At 41.8% G+C, this 16,049-nt stretch overlaps 2 protein-coding genes across 6 annotated transcripts in view; one reads left to right on the top strand and one right to left on the bottom strand.

The window, feature by feature from the left end:
* C5H4orf54 (chromosome 5 C4orf54 homolog) overlaps positions 1-12,708 on the top strand; it is a 47,321-nt gene extending 34,613 nt beyond the window's left edge. Inside the window, exon 3 of one of the 2 annotated variants that reach the window (XM_053253877.1) lies at positions 12,608-12,708. The gene's annotated coding sequence lies outside the window, so the exon portion shown is untranslated. Of the gene's footprint in view, positions 1-5,327; positions 5,623-12,607 lie in introns of those variants that run through there. The other variant, XM_053253876.1, reaches the window with a different exon arrangement.
* Positions 12,709-13,563: 855 nt separating this feature from the next.
* MTTP (microsomal triglyceride transfer protein) overlaps positions 13,564-16,049 on the bottom strand; it is a 61,056-nt gene continuing 58,570 nt past the window's right edge. For all 4 annotated transcript variants that reach the window (XM_053253880.1, XM_053253879.1, XM_053253882.1 and 1 more), the window contains one exon: positions 13,564-15,600. In XM_053253880.1, the coding sequence (XP_053109855.1) occupies positions 15,432-15,600 (169 nt within the window). In that variant the 3' untranslated portion in view covers positions 13,564-15,431. The remainder of the gene's footprint in view (positions 15,601-16,049) is intronic.

Raw genomic sequence — 16,049 nt, 5'->3', positions numbered from 1 at the left:
CCTTGAACCATCACCCCCCAGTTCGGTTTGGTCCGGGGTGGAGGGGGGTTTCTCAAACATTTTTTTAAATTTTTTAAAAAAATTAACTTACCCCCTCCAGGGGAGTTGTTGGAAGCAGTGGGGGGTAGCAGAGGTTTTCCCTTCCCCCGCCGGCCCACCTTGATGCCCATGCCGGCCAGCCAGCTCTTTGGCCCGTTCGGGTCTTTTCCCTCTGGTGCGGTGTTCATTTTGGAGGCTACCGTGCCTGTGCAATTGGCCTCTGCGTGACCCAGGCCGCCATGTTGGAGGGGGAAGGCCCAAACTGGACGGCTGGTATGGGTGTCAAGAGGGGCTGGTGGGGGGGAGGGGGAACCTCCGTGGACACACACACCTGCCGCCGCCTCCAACAACTCTCCTGGAGAGAGTAAGTAAAACAAACATCGCGAACCCCACAAACGGTCGAGGGGTGTTCGGTTCAGGGTTGGACTGAATAGGGGATGGTTCGGTTCGACACCGAACGGTCGAACCTGTTGCACATCCCTACTTCTACTTGTTGCTGTGCCATATGCGGAGGTGCCAAATCTTCCAAGAAAAGTATATCTTTTATTTAATAAATCATAGGAATTTGTGGATTTGCTCTATCAATTTTAACAAGAATAATCTTAAAAAGCGTGAGGTCCTTTAAAACTTGCAGGCACAAGCCACAACTGTGCCATACTATGCTGATACATTAGTAGCCAAGTTCTGGCAATTCCAGACATACCTGACAGCTGGCATATTACAATAATCACGGCTTCTTTTTAGAACTGGTGGGAGGAGTTGCAATAGCCCCCAGCTAGGAACGGTGTGTCGGAGGCATGTGGCTTCTAGCTGGAAGTGGTCACAATTGCTCTTGCCAATTCCAGCAGCTCTTATACGGCATGTGGGCCATGCAGTATCTGGATTCTAGTTAGCCTGTAGTTTGCCAAGGCTGGTAAGCCATCAGCATAACGCAACAGCTTTAAAATCACACATATAGCCAAAACAAACATGCTATGGTGCTCTAAAGATGAGTCTTAACTATTAATCCCAGTAGTGAATTTTTTAAAAAGTATATCTTGATTGGCTCTAAGCTACATATTTCTTGGGCCACAGTCCAACTGTGTTAAGGATGCTTAAGCAGAGCTGGAGTGTGCATAGCTGTACCCTAGATGGTGGCTTTGTTCTAAAAAGGCCAACATCAAGTGCAGCTCTCTGGATACAGGAGGAGGGCTGCAGATCCACAAGAAGTCCTCAGAGTCCCTGTGCTGAAGGCTTCTTTGCACAGTAGATGGGGCGCAGAGGGGGAGTGATTCTCACATCTTTCCCCTCTCTCCAAAATCCCTCTCCACATGTATAAATATGTTCCTGGGGACTGTGTGACCCTCAGGAACAAATTTGTACAAGTGGACAAGATTTTGGAGGAAGGAGAGATACATGAAAATCATCCAGTCATTGTAGGGATGCTTAAGGCTTCTTGCAGATCTGCAGCCCTCTCTCTGTTGCTATGTTTTCATAGAATAGGACTAGATAGTTTATTTGATTTGCCACAAGGAGAGGCATTTCCTTTTCCTGCAAGTTTCATGCATTGAAGTTGCCCCTGCTAATTTGAGCTAGTGCAGGAGAGGGCACTCCCCCACTTGCTGGCTTCAAAAGGTATTCAGCTCTATAGTAGGAATGGTGGTTGGAAGAGCAATGATGCAGTTATCAAGTGGCACCAAAAGCTCTTGAAGGTTGAAACTGCAATTGCAAACCCATCTTCCTTCAGTCTATTTAGAAAGTGGATTCCTACACAGTCAGAGTCGCATTATAGTCATTCACATGTGCTTACGAATAGCATGAGAGAGACTCCAATATGCTTTAGGTGGCAAAACTGCTAAGCCCTTATATCCTTATTAAATACACTGCAAGTGTAGATCTAGTTGGTGAGTGACTTAAGCCATTGCTTCCCATTTCCCTGCACTCCTATATGGAAAGGAATCATATCGGCTCTGAATAATGAGAATATGCAGCTTGCCCTTTTCAGCCCCATTCATTTCTAAATCATTTTCTTTCTCCCTCCCCTTCTAGTTTGTCCCCGCAACCAAATTTAAATGCATCTTATATGAAAATGAATGTTATTTTAATGTCATCCTTGATTCTCAAGGTACTCTGTCGTTTTTCAGAGCCTGCATGTGCTGCACAAAATATTTCTGTGTGATCAGTTGCAGGTTAGTATTTTTAGACTGCCAGATAGTACAGGTACAAAGGTAGTTCATTCGTACACTCAGGCACATAATACTAGCATCTGTGTAATCGGTGATGTGTATTTTTGTTCTTGTTTTCCTAAATCGGTGCTCATACAAATGTTCCACTGTACAGTTTACAAGATACTGGTTTGCACGCACGCATGCACACACACACACATCACAATCCAATACAGAGTTAGGCACACTTAATTCTGAATGGGTTTGTAACCAAAAACTCTCAGGGTTTACAGTTTTGCTCAGTATACTTGAAAGTAAAATTGGAACAACTCATTATCAGAAATACAGAGATGCTGCCCAAAACAGCAGTTCCATGTCAGGTTCCCCTGCACCTGGTCTTCCTCCATATCATGTCATTTAATGGACTTAGTGTTCTGACATTATTACACAGAGCATTCTCTCCTGTGTTTGGTTGGTGAAGGAGGGGAAACAGAGGGATGATGTCAGACCACCATTTAAGTGTTTCTGATAATGTGGCATTCCACACTTAAAAACCCAAACAGGTACCCTGTATGTAAGTAAATATCTGTAAAGATTTAAAGGCCTATAAAATATGAGTTATCTCATGAGACAATGCCAAAAATCATTTACCTCCCTCAGGCAGATCTCCTCAGTTGGCACATTTTACTCCTAGTATCAGGCTATGCTTAATCTTTATTGTTAATACTAAATAGACTTGGTGATTGCAGAAATAAAACTCCATTCTGTAAGATGGCTTTGAGATTCTCAGCTTAATATTCTGGACCCAAGTCAGGAAAGCAGTTAAGTAGGAGGAATGGGCTTTCTGATTTCAGTGGAAGCTGAGCACAGGTGTAAATATTTTTCTGGTTTTATTAATGACTTTGCAGGATTATGCTCCCAGATCCCTACGTGTATACAGGCAGATCTGTAGGGTTGATTCTCTCCAGAGATACTCAGGCTCCAGGAGATTGGGGAAATCCAATAAATATGGTGCTGTGCATATGTCTCAACATTTTAGGGAGGGGTGATAGTTCAGTAGTAGTGCATATGCTCTGCATGTATAATGTTTCAGATTCAATGCAGTTGAAGAATCTCAGGTCGCAGAGCTGCAAAAGACTGTCTGTCTAAGAGCCTGGAGAGCAGCTGCCAGTCAGGGTGGATAGTACTGCACTCGATGGGCCGTTGGTCTACTAGAAGGCAGCTCCTAATAGAACTGGAGTTATCAAGCCAGTGAAGTACAATCATGTGTCTGAAATATAGTTAGGAATGTTTGACTACTGCATAGTCAATGTATCCACATTCCCAGAAATTCCAGCTGCCATCTAAACATGAATAAGTCTGTAGTCCTTGTGGTTGCAGATATACACTTTGATAGTTGAAGGTTATGTTTGCTAAAAGCTCTGAAACTATGTGTAGTCTTGAAGAAGCTTCCATAGTACAAAATAATATGCTCCTACTTTCACAGGTTTCTGTCCTTCCCGGTGGTGTCCAGTGTGAGCTCTTTGCCCCTACTTATATATCCTGAGTTCCCTTAGCATTCTCTCTCTCTCTCTCTCTCTCTCTCTCTCTCTCTCTCTCTCTCTCTTTGGCATTTAAAAAAATTGGACAGAAAACCTAACCTGGCCTGGTTGTACCAAAAATTGATACCCCATTTGCTGATGCAGAACATTTGAAAATTGTTTAGATGACATATTTACTATACTTTGGATAGGAGTGAGTTGGAGTCAAAGAAGTGTTCACACAGTGCTATAATAGATAGTTCTATAGCTGTTCTTGTACTTTGGTTTGTGCAAGTTGTAAAAGCTGTCTTACAAGCAGAAATTTATTTGGATTTAGTTTCACTTTTCTCATGGTGCTTTCCAGACTAGCTGCTCATCAGCAGCAAAATGCCTCCGTTCAGGCAAGTTGCATTCAAAATGTAAGCAGTAGGGGGAGCGGTCTCACAGCAACTAACCACCTGAAAAAACAGCAACTTTTCCACGCCAAATATACGACGTCCTAGCTCTATTTCGTAGCGATAAAATTTGAAAAAAGGCATTGGAAATGTGAACGGCACCCTGCTGTCCCCGTAGGGACTGCGGTGTCACAACGCAGGAGGTGTGGGAGCACACTTATGAGATATGTCCTGACCCTGTTGTAGGGTCTAGTCTGGAAAGCACCCATGTAACTTTCTAGCTCAAGGTGTAAAACAGCCGTTCTGTGACTCCTTCTGTGAGGCAAAGGACAGCTTTGGATCCAAGCCTTTGAATGAATCAGATCCATCATTTAGATCAAATCAGCTAATAACAGAATTGGCTTGATTGCATTGGCCAACGTCCAGACTAACTGTACTCCAACAAGTCAGGGTTTAACATAACAAAACAGAAGGTGCAATTTTCAGCAGCCAAATGTCTAGGCTGCAACACTTTGCCTTTTGATTTTCAGTAAACTATTGTCTTCCCATGCAAGAGTTAACAAGCTTATAGTATTATGCATTTCACACTGCAACCATAGCAAGGTAAAATTCATCCCAGTGAAGAAGCATGTCTAAGCATTGGGCATCACTTTTGTGGGTTGTGCCTGCATCAAAACCCAGTAAATGCAAAGGGGGGAAAATCCTGACGGTTTCACCGGGTTTTGTATATGGCCACAGTTCCAGTCCTGAAGTATTGTACAAGCGATCTAAAGATGGGAATGACTTGTACACTATTATGTTTATGATTATTTAATTATCTTTTTGGTAGCTGCTTCAGGTAACTATCTTATGTCTATGTGAAGATGCCTTTACTACCTAGTTTTGACAGCCCTGGTGTCATTCCTCGCCACCCCGCTTTCAAAAATTGCAGCAAGGTTCAGGTTGCCTATGGGCAATACTTCTAATATGCTTTTTAAAATGATTTGGGTTTGTTGATTTTGGGACAGGGAGGATCTCTCTGTCAAGTGATGTAAGAACAGAGACATAAAGAAGGTTCAATGATCACGAAAGAGAATGTCAGTTGAATGTTTGATTTGAGTGCAGTAGGGCAAAATGGGAAGGGCAGAATGCTTTGAAGACTTTGTATAGACAAAATGGACTGCTGCTTGTGAAAAACCTAAAGACAATTATCTGGAAATATTTGACTCTTTATGCTGCTTTCAACATAGATGACATTATAGCAAGTTCTTGGCTGAAGTCTGAAGTGATCCTGTTACAGAATGCTGTAAGTTTGGAATTAAAGGACAGCAAACCCCAGCAAAGGAGCTCTGGGAATTGCACTACCGTGTGTTGCACATAACAAAGTTTTAATTGTACGAGGATCACAAGAATATAATAAGCTGTTTAAAGCCTTTAAGCACCAACATTTGTAAGCAAAAGAGCAAGCATTTGTATATTTTTTGAATGTTATGACAAATAAAATGTATTTTTCAGTAAACTCTAATATAAACAATCCCCTCAGTACATTCTGGTTTTTCCTCCCTCCAAAAGTAATCTTCACTGTAGTAGTTCCTGCTTGGAAGCATTAAATACATCTGCACATAGTTAATAAAGAAGCTACCTTATCAGTTGTGCCTTTAAAACATTATATGGGGAAGTTTGTATTGTATATTAAAATTAGAAATATATGTTTGTTGTTACCAATGCATCAGGAAATGCACTTATCTGCAGCACCTACAGAAAAGAAGAGATCCATTGCAGTGGACAACTTCAGATTAGGATCTTCATGGTCTCTTAACACGATGTGTTCTGTTAAATGTATAGCGTTGCACTAGTGGTTCTTGATACCTGCTGAAATCCTAACTATGCACACGCAGAGCAGGTGGAAGCATCCCCCCTGCTGAGAGCTTCCTGGGCTCTCATGTAAGGTGGGGTGATCTTTGCCAATCTCTCCTTCCCCTGGAAATGCCCTGTCTCCTGAAAATATGTCCCTGAAGGTCACACAGCCCTTAAGGACATATTTTTTGGGCAACACAGAGAATTTATGAGGGAAGGAGAGGTCAGCAAAAATTGTCTCCCCCCACCCCACAAGTGTTCTCTCTAATTTTTTTTTCATATGTGTGCGAAATGAGTTTTGTTCTGGGCGGCAGTATCAAAGTAGTGTGTGTGCACATGCATTCAGATTGGGGCCTTCCTTATTCAGCCTGAGCGGGATCTAAAATTGACTGAGCAGACATCCCAAAACTTGTGAGTATGAGCACACCTTAGAGGGAACACTGTACCCCACTCCCTGCTTTGAATGATGGTCATTGCAGAGCTTGGGAAGCTCTCAGCAGTGGGGCTGTTTCTACCTGATCCATGCACATAAAGTGATGATGTCAGCCATTGTTGTTCCTATTGGTAGCATGGCAATTGTGTCACAAGTGGCAGCATTCATAGTCTAGGAACTCAGTGATGAAGGTCCTGCTCTAATTATGTGTTAGACTTGTGCCAGTAATGTATTTAATAGCAGTTGGACAAGCAGCAGAAATGTGAAGACCAAACTGAAAAGATCGATTCTCTGGCTACTAATGGCCCTTCACTCTGTTATTACAAAGGATAGATGAAGCTGAGCTCATGGTGCTGTACTGCAAAAGGGCCGTTGTACCTGTTGGGGTTGGGTTGGGTTCCATTGACTGCCAGGGCAAAATATTCTGGCCCCTAGGGACCATGGAGACTTGCAAGCATGTTCTGAAATGGTAGTGGTGCCTTCTTATGAGCCTTCCTACATACTGATATCTTCAGCTAGGATTCTGCTTCATGTTCTACCTCCTATTGAAGTATGGTTGGTATCAAGGCGAGATAGGGCTTCTGGGTTGTGGAACTCCTTCCCCACTGGAGGTTTGTTTGGCTCACACACAGTCCATTGCACTGTGAATGAAAACTTTCAGCAAACCTTTGGCCTGCGGTGAATTGCTGTTGGAATTTTATGACCTGATGGTCACATCTCTGCTGTTATGGTCTTTTAAAATTTGCTGTGGTGTTTTTGTTGTTGTTTTGATGTGGTTTTAAATTGTAAGCTACTCTGAGCTCTTGTACTGTGGGGAACCAAACTATAAATAATGTTATATATAAATTGTTAAAAATAGTAAGGGCATTAGGTTGGTATTTCCTGACAAGTGAAGATTTGCATGAACTGTGCTTTTCAGCTCTTCAGGAAGACCTTTAAAAAAAAAAAGTTTGAATTGGCTTAGTGAACTGTTTTTAGATGGTTACCTACTTTAGTGATCTTAATGGTTTAATTTTAATTGTTGTTATTTCTGTTAGTCCGACCCACCACCCACCCTTAAAATGAACTTGAGCCTAGCTGAAAGATGGGTTAAATCTAATAATAATAATAATAGCAGAGTTATCCTACACTTCCAGAAGGGATAGTGTCAGGAAAAAGTTTGTACTTTAAATTAAACACTAATATTTTAGGAAAGACTGAACGTGAACTGAACTGTTCAAATTGTAAAGAGCGAGATTTTCTTGTTTCAGTGAGAACATGAGGAGGAATTTGAACAGCAACCAGAATTTGAAAACAACCCCAGCATGTTAACATGCTAGTAACTAATGAGGGCAAGCAAGTTTTGAGTTAATGTTGGAAAGGGTGAAGAAAATCACCAGGTAGTATTTTTTTTGCGGCTCAGCCAGCAGTATGTGGAAAATTTGGAAGGTTAAAGTTAGCAATGGACTTTCAAGGGGTTGCTTAGCTAAGACATTCCTGGTTAACTAGCACCAAATATGTTTCAAGCTGTCACAACCCACTTGAAGGCATGAGACTGAAATAGGCTTGTTCCTGAATAGTGCAGTTAAGAGTACCATCAACATCTTGGCCACTAGACACTACACGATGGAAGTTCTCATCTGAAGAAATTGGTTTTGAAATTATTTTGTCCTGTGATTCTCTTCACTGTAGGAGCTCCATCTCATACAGGAGGCTCAAGGAGGGTCTGTGTTTTGCTACCCAGTATCTATATTGGTGAAGTGATTATAGAAGACATTGAAAGGGCTGCAAAACAAAGCAAAAACAAAACTCCAGCGGGTTCAGGAGACAAGTTTATTAATGTAGTAGCATAAATCCCAGCATGTTTCAAACAATACACTCTTTAGCAGGGCACAAAAAAGGTAACAGTAAATGGCCACAGCTCTTGCAGTATCTTAGATTACTAGCTCCGAAAGGAGCTACTGATTTCTTCAATGGTAGTAATCTAAGCAGTTGCAATAGATGTTCCTTTTTTTGGCAGTCCCCTAATGAAGAGTTGTTTGATTGGATTGATAAACTTGTTTCCTGTACCTGTTGGTTTTGTGGTTATTTTTGAATGTTTATAGGATTAAACTTAGTTGTATTCAACATATCTCATACTTGCAAGTAATTTTTATTCTGAATTTTTATTTAGAATATTTATGAGTCTTTTCATATGTGGATGGCACATGCAATCCATGCAAAGAACACCACATTGCAATGTGGAATCTTCCTATTCACAGTCAATCTACCTCTGAATACCAGTTGTATTGGCGGAGGGTGAAGGGGGGGGCAACATGGGAGAGTTATTGCCCTTCATGCCAGATCCAGAGACAGTCATGGCGAGAAACAGATGAGCCTTTCATCTGATTGAGCAGTGACCTGAGGGGCAAAACAGATCAGGACCATGGCAGGGGGAAAAGGTTAACACCCCTCTGCCATGCTGTGGTCCTGGTTTGGTCTGCCCTCAATGTATATAGGCCCTGTCTGGATCAGTCCCCCTGTGGCTGCTGTCCTACATATTTCATGAAGCTGAGATCCATAATCTTAGTTTTGAGCTTGGCTTGATTATCCCTGCTTCACATCTGGTTGGTATGGTGCCAAGTAGAGATTGGGGGGAAATTCCATGTTTACACAATTGCTCTACAGAAGCATGCACACCATGAGAAACTAAATTCTCGTGGAGCCAACATACTATAGCGATCCTTTGAAGCGCCTCTGTGTTTCTGCATGAGTCAGTCACCTGATCTGGGTGTACCTCCTGACTGGGAGGAGGCAAGGCCAGAGTGATGCAGAGTCATGATAGATAGCCTTCTCCGGACTGTACCATGTCAGTGGAGAGGGGAACCGCATGTTTGAATTTTCTATGATGGCATTTTTTTCTTTTTATTGTAAACCTTACCTGCTACAAATACAATGTTATAGTGTTGTAAAAAACCAAACCGACAAACAAAAAACCGAGGCTTGAGCCCTTATAATATTTCTATATGCAATGCCACTTTTTGGTTTATATACACATACATACAGGGAAATTGCCAAACACACAATTCCTTACCTGCAGTCTCTAATGGCACAGTCCCAGGAAGGTTGTACCATATGATTTCTCTGTATGCATAGTTTGGCCTCATTTTTATGAATCTGTACATGTTTGTATTTCAGATGTGAGCTTCGACTGCTTATGGTTGTTTGTCACTAGATATTTTTTCCCCCTTTGTAGGATTGCCATAGCAACATAGTCCTCCATGTAAGTAAACCATTACCTTCTGATACCCAGCTGTTGAGCTAAACCCTTTCTGGAATCCCCATTATGTCCAGCTGTTGGGGTCAGATATCTTCAGAACCAAGTGCACTGCTGTGATATGAGGGAGAATCCAGAAGGGCACTTATCACTTTTGAAAAGAAACTTTGGCTTCATTTGCTGACAGCGCGGATTGAATTGAAGAGCACAGAGAGTTGGTGGAGCTAAAGCTTGATTGAGCAGAGCAGCTGTTTGATAGCAAACTGCTTCTTTTCACTCATTCTTGTGCCTCCGCTGCACACTACAGATTGTGCCATTCCCAACAATCCATTCAAAACCACTGAAAAACAAAAGAACTACAATCCACTAGAAAGGAAGTTCTTCTGCATAGGCTCCAGTGAAATGAATAGGAGTTGCACAAGAACAGTATCTTGCCTTGAAGAATTACCCTCTCCCTCTTTTCTGTCCCACTGGTTGACCACTCTTGGCAGCAGGACAGACAAAAACATGTACTTCTTCACACAGCTAATAATTAGTGGTGAGCAAAAGCCATTGGGATCAGCTAATTGAGGAATTGCCTAGAAAGCTGGGAAATAGTTTGGTTATGTCCAAGTTCAGTTAGTGGCTGACATCTCAACTAATGCTGCATGCATGCTTCTAGTAACAACAACATGCATGTAGCAGTAGCTCCCATGCTTCTGGAGTGCAAGTACACTTGTGCAAGATCACAACTGTTTTCTGTGCTCCAGAAGTGCTCTGTTCCAGTGGAAACATGGATGTGTTTCTGCAATAACAGACTGCTTCTGGAGCACGTGGAGAATGAAACCTGAGACTATCAGTCTCACAGAGGGGAAGTATAGTAGAGAAAGCGTAGTCAGAGAGGGGATTCCCTTGCTCACTATCTCTACCCCTAGTGGTCAGTAGGGTTGCTAGTGCTAAGAGCTGGTGCCAGCAGGAGCTGCATCTCCAACAGTTAGAAGTATGAAAGTACATTAGGATAACAGCCACTGTCCCAATCCAGATTCTTTCATGTTCCTAATGATGATATTGGGAGCATAATAGCATCTGAATCCCGCCACTCGTTTAAAAATGGGGTTTTTACTCTGCTTGTGAGTTTCCCAGAGAAGTCTGGTTGGCACCTATTGGAAACAGAATGCTGACTTGGACTGTTCCAGCAAGAAATGTTGGTGCGGCAGGTAGCCATCCCAACAATTACACCTGCTGCACAAAATTCCAATGTTGTCCCCTCAAATAAACTGCCCAGGGATGTGGTAAACCGCCCAGAGATGGAAGTTTGGGGTGGTGTGCAGATTAAAAAAATTTTCATGCCACCAAAAAAGAGACACCAAGTGCATGATATTCAAATAATCAAGAACAAAAGAAGTGACATTTCTGATTTGACTTGGTCCCATTTTATTTTTAAATTCTGGATGGAAATTCATTTTGGACAATATATCTTTTCAAACCCTGTTGAAAAGTGACCTGCTAGGCAATGAACACCTCTGCCCTAATCTAATAGCTCTGTACAAGCAAAAGAGCTTGAATGCATGTGTGGATAAATTTTTGTGTGAGTGCATTTCTCCATTCACTTCATTGCAGCTCCACCTACACAGGAAATGCTTGAAAGGAATGGAAAAGCCCACTCACAGAAGAGTTCTGGATCAGTTAGATCTCTTTTTGACATCACAGTTCTGGATATCTTTTTGACATCACAGTCATAGGTAATTGGTGGGCTCTGTACATGTGTCTGACCAAAGGTTTGTTCCAACGTTTTATCCCACCCTTTTTTCAAGATCAGGGCAACAAACCTGCCCCCCCCCTTTCATTCTCACAAAAACCCTGTGAGGTTAGGACAGGCCAAAAGATGGTGACTGGCCCAAGGTCACCCATTAATCCTTTTTGGAATCTGAACCCAGATCCCCCTGGTTAACATCCAATATATTCAGCAAGGGGAGAGCAACAGTTCCTATCCAACCCCAGCACAACATTTCTCCAGTAGTTGTTGCTGCTGTTTACATTTCTTTTTATATTGTGAGCCTTTTTTGGACAGGGAACCATCTTACTTGTTGTTTCCTCTGTAAACTGCTTTGATAAACTTTGCTGGAAAGTGGCATATAAGTATTTGTACTCTAGCTACTCCACTACATTGGGCTCTTCTTCCATTTGTCATGTCATCTAGTGGCCAACATATATGCTAAATATATCTGACAGGAAAATATAAATAAGGTGAATTACTTTAGGTATACCAAATACAGAATTCTGTATTTTTGTTGCAGGCATATATTTGTTACTGATTACAAAGTAACAAATAAAACATTATTAAGATTCTGATTGCTAATCTCTGAAAGATTTGATTATTGGAGTGTTTGGCGAATGGCTGGGAACACATTCTCTTAATTTCCCAGTGTAAGCTGTAATCTTACAAAGCCTTTAGTTGCAAAGGCTTGTTTCCCTAAGTAAGGATATGGGTGCAGTTGTCATCACAATTAAATCCAGTTGATACATGAATGAGCAGCAAGGTGCAAAATAGCTTTTGTTACCTTCAACTACTCTGCCAATTAATTTTTGCTCAATTACAAGGTAAAGCAAGCCAGCTTTCTGGTATCGTAGCATTTATTTATTTATTTATTTATTTCTAAACCACCCCATCAAGAGGCTCTCCCTGCATAGAGAAGAACTGATCTTGTGGTAGCAAGCATGAATTGTACCCTTTGCTAAGCAGGGTCCACCCTAGTTTGTATTTGAATGGGAGACTACATGTGTCAGCACTGAAAGATATTCCCCCTCAGGGGATGGAGCCGCTCTGGGAAGCACCTGCATGCTTGTATGCAGAAAGTTCCAAGTGCCTTCCCTGGCATCTCTAAGATAGGGCTGAGAGAAACTCCGGCCTGCAACCTTAGAGAAGCCGTTGCCAATCTGTGTAGACAATAATGAGTTAGATAGACCAATGGTCTGACTCGGTATATGGCAGCTTCCTATGTAACTATGTGATGTATTTTTTCCAGAATCATAGACCTTTCTGGTAATTACGACAATCCTTGAATGGCCTTGAAAAGTATAATGGAATATGCCTTCTCGGTAAAGCTGAGCAGTTTCCTTGTTGAGTATGCAGTTGTAAGGATAGTTTTTAACAGCAGGACAGCCAACAACAACAACAACAAAATACACAGCAGAAGTGCTTAAGTATCACCTTCAATGAAGAATTGGCCAATTCTCATGTCTGCCTGTCCAACTTAGCAGGAAAAATTAGAAAGTACTTTGACCTTCACACATACACCCTGTTCAGTCATTGTGTGATTAGAACACATAGAGATCTGTACATGTGTACACTATACACAGACTATATATGCACTCAACCCAATGTGAATAGGGCTATGGGAATAGTGTTGTAAGGGATAGTTTGGCATCAATATCATTCCAAACCATGCAGGCCCTGTCAGATCATAATAATGATCACTTATGGGCTACGTGGATGCCAGTGTTCAGTTGCAAAGAGGCCAAAAGGAAGAAAGACTCCCAAATTCTCAGCAGGGAAATCATGCTAAGGCCATTTAAGTCCAAGATTTGGAGGAAACAGGATTTTCAGTGGTGTCTAGTAAGCCTGAAGCTAACCCCGCCTATTCAGTCTATAAATTACTCTCTCTAAGTACTTAGTCTCTCTAATTTATGGACTCTGCTACTTTTAACCATCATAAAAATCCACTCAGCACTAACCCAATATGGCAGCTTTGTGGGTGATTGCACAGTGTAGTTACCTTTACTTGGGGGTGGAGCCGTTTCTCAATTGTGTATACCCATTCATTTGAATCAATATATATTTCAGATTTCCCATTGCCTGAGCTTTAAAACTTTAAAAATAAAGCAAAAATTAGACTAAAACGAATGAGACACATGACTGTCCCAACTTCATACCATGTCAAAACATGAGGTGAAACACTGGCAAGAAGGCAACAATAAAGCACAAGGTGAATGGCTAGTTTTAGTTCTGAAGTTTCCCGATCGTCTGGCTCAGTTCTGTGATGTATAAAACACATCAGGATAAGACTTTTAAAGATACCAGTATGGACTATGTCTGTTTCCACAGAGACCAGAAATCAGCTTGCAGAGGAGCAACAATCATGTTTTGAACGTTTCCCTCCCCAAAATCAGATTTGTCTAACAATTGTTCACACAAATAAATAATAATTCATGAGCACAGGAGTTGTTGGCAAAAATCCTTCAAAACAGAGAACTGGTTTCTGATTTTAACAACCCCAAAATAAACAAAAGGAACATTAGCCTACCATGCAAACCTTTATCCAAAAACCCCCAGAGCTAGTGTAACACAAAAAATGTATTTATGAATACTTACAATGCACAAGATGGTGACTTGATATGTAGCCTTATGCCAGTGTTTCCCTTCTACCAGGGTGCACGTAAAAATCTAGCTCCGGCACAGTTGCGCAACAACTCAGAAATGTGCATTTACACGTGTGCAAGGGAAGCTCCATAGATGGCAAGCATGCATTTCCCATTCTGTGCAACTGTGCTGGGGCTAGATTTTGTGCGTGCAGCAGCCCGGGTGGGCTACAGCAAATGCCAGTGTTAGGCTGTGCATCATGTCAGCCAGCAAAAATTCCATTTTTACTATTCTCATATTGTATGCGTTAATCAATATATGTTCCTTATATACTAACGTAGCTCTGAGGGGTTTTTAGATTCCAGTGAAACAGAACATGCAACAGCATGCATGAGAGAAGCAAATATTTACAAGAAACAGGCAATATCTAACCCTCAAGCCCGCTAAGATGAATGGGAGTTTTAGAAGAACATAGCACAATTCTTCATTTCAATAGGTTTGCACAAAATACTTTTCTGCTTGGATTTCATAAAAGATCCTTTGAGTCAGCTTAGGACATACTTCTGCATGTTTTGATCATGCAGCATTCACTTTAAAAAGAAGGCGGGGGGCGGAGCTTCTAAAGCCATAAACCCCCAACAGTGGGTCGATATGGAGTAAGGCAGCTGAGAAAGGCAGTCTAAATATATGTATAAATAATCATTATTTTACTGTGTAATTTTCAAGCCCATCTATCAGAACCTTGGAGTTCTGTATTCCAAGTTTTAAGGAACAATGTATGTTTGCAGTGTTAATTTTAAAATATTGCTGCTCTTAGAGCCACACTATACGTGATATGACAGAACTGTGACTAGATCTTCCAAAGTCTTTTCACATGGTTAAAAACAGCAGCAGAGAGAAAGGGTCGTTTTGGATTAGGCTATGAGTGAGGGTTCACCCTTTTGCCATGCTATTACCCTGAATCCAGTTACTGCTATAAAATCTTGAAGCTGCTGTAAGCTGCAGAAGGAAGGAAAGAACAGGTACAAAAAGAGTGCTTGCCTCCCCCCGCCCCCATCCACTGCAAATAGCAATTTAGGGTGTGTATGATTTAATTTGGGGAAGTGGTGCAGGGGGGATAGATTAAACTTCCTCTCTCCCCCAGCCCAATGACCCCGATCCAATGCCCGAAGCTGCTCTCAACCAAAGAAAAAGACATTGGATAATCCAAAGATGGGCCTCCCACATTACCTCTAGTTTGGCCCTCAATGAGTGCCTGGAAATGCATCCAGCTGTATTTTTTACTCTGCTTGTTACAAAACAAATTCACTTAAATATTTGTAAATATGTAAACACAGTGCACACACTCAAGGCTCAATTCTAGGCCTCTCAAAGTTGATAGCAAAGTTCTCATGAACCCGAGCGTTGCCGATTCGGGCTCTAAGCTAGAACAGTACGTGAATGCCTACATCCACCATGATTTTGGTAAAAGGGAAGACCAAGAGCCTATTTCAAAACCAGCTTTCTGAGGAGTCAGACTGATCGGCAAAAACTTTCCTGCACATATTGGAGTTCTCTTGGTGGAGGGGGTATTCAGAACCCTCAAGTAGCATAACTTTTCCTTTCCGGGAGACATAATGTTTTCCAGATGGTAGGCTTTCATATTTCATTATGTACTGCCTGCAAAAAACAAGGACATAACATAGTATAGTTAAAGCGATAGAAACCGAACACGGGATGGAGCTATGCGGATGAAAGACTGGATCAGCTATGCCAACGGGCTGGCTCAGTTCTCAGTGCATCCATAGGGGAGAGTATACCATCTACAATATGGGATACAGCTGAGAGGGAGCAAAAACCCTCTAATCTCAGTGTCTTTCACCCAGACGCTGGAGTCCCCAGAAACAAGGAAGCAAATTTAGCCCTCTGTATACCAAGTATATAGCTTAGTAACTTGTCAAGAATACACAATTTGCTGGGGTTCAGTGTTCCCTCTAACAGGGATCCCCAGATGTTGACTACAACTCCCAGAATTCCCAGCTGCAATGGCTTTTGCTTGGGGATTCTGAGAGTTGTTGTCAACAACATCTGGGAATCCCTGTTAGAGGGAACGCTTCTGGGGTTCTAGG

The sequence above is a fragment of the Hemicordylus capensis genome, chromosome 5 (genome assembly GCF_027244095.1).
Source record: "Hemicordylus capensis ecotype Gifberg chromosome 5, rHemCap1.1.pri, whole genome shotgun sequence".
Classification (NCBI taxonomy): Eukaryota; Metazoa; Chordata; class Lepidosauria; order Squamata; family Cordylidae; genus Hemicordylus; species Hemicordylus capensis.
This window is presented reverse-complemented; position numbering and strand designations above follow the sequence as displayed.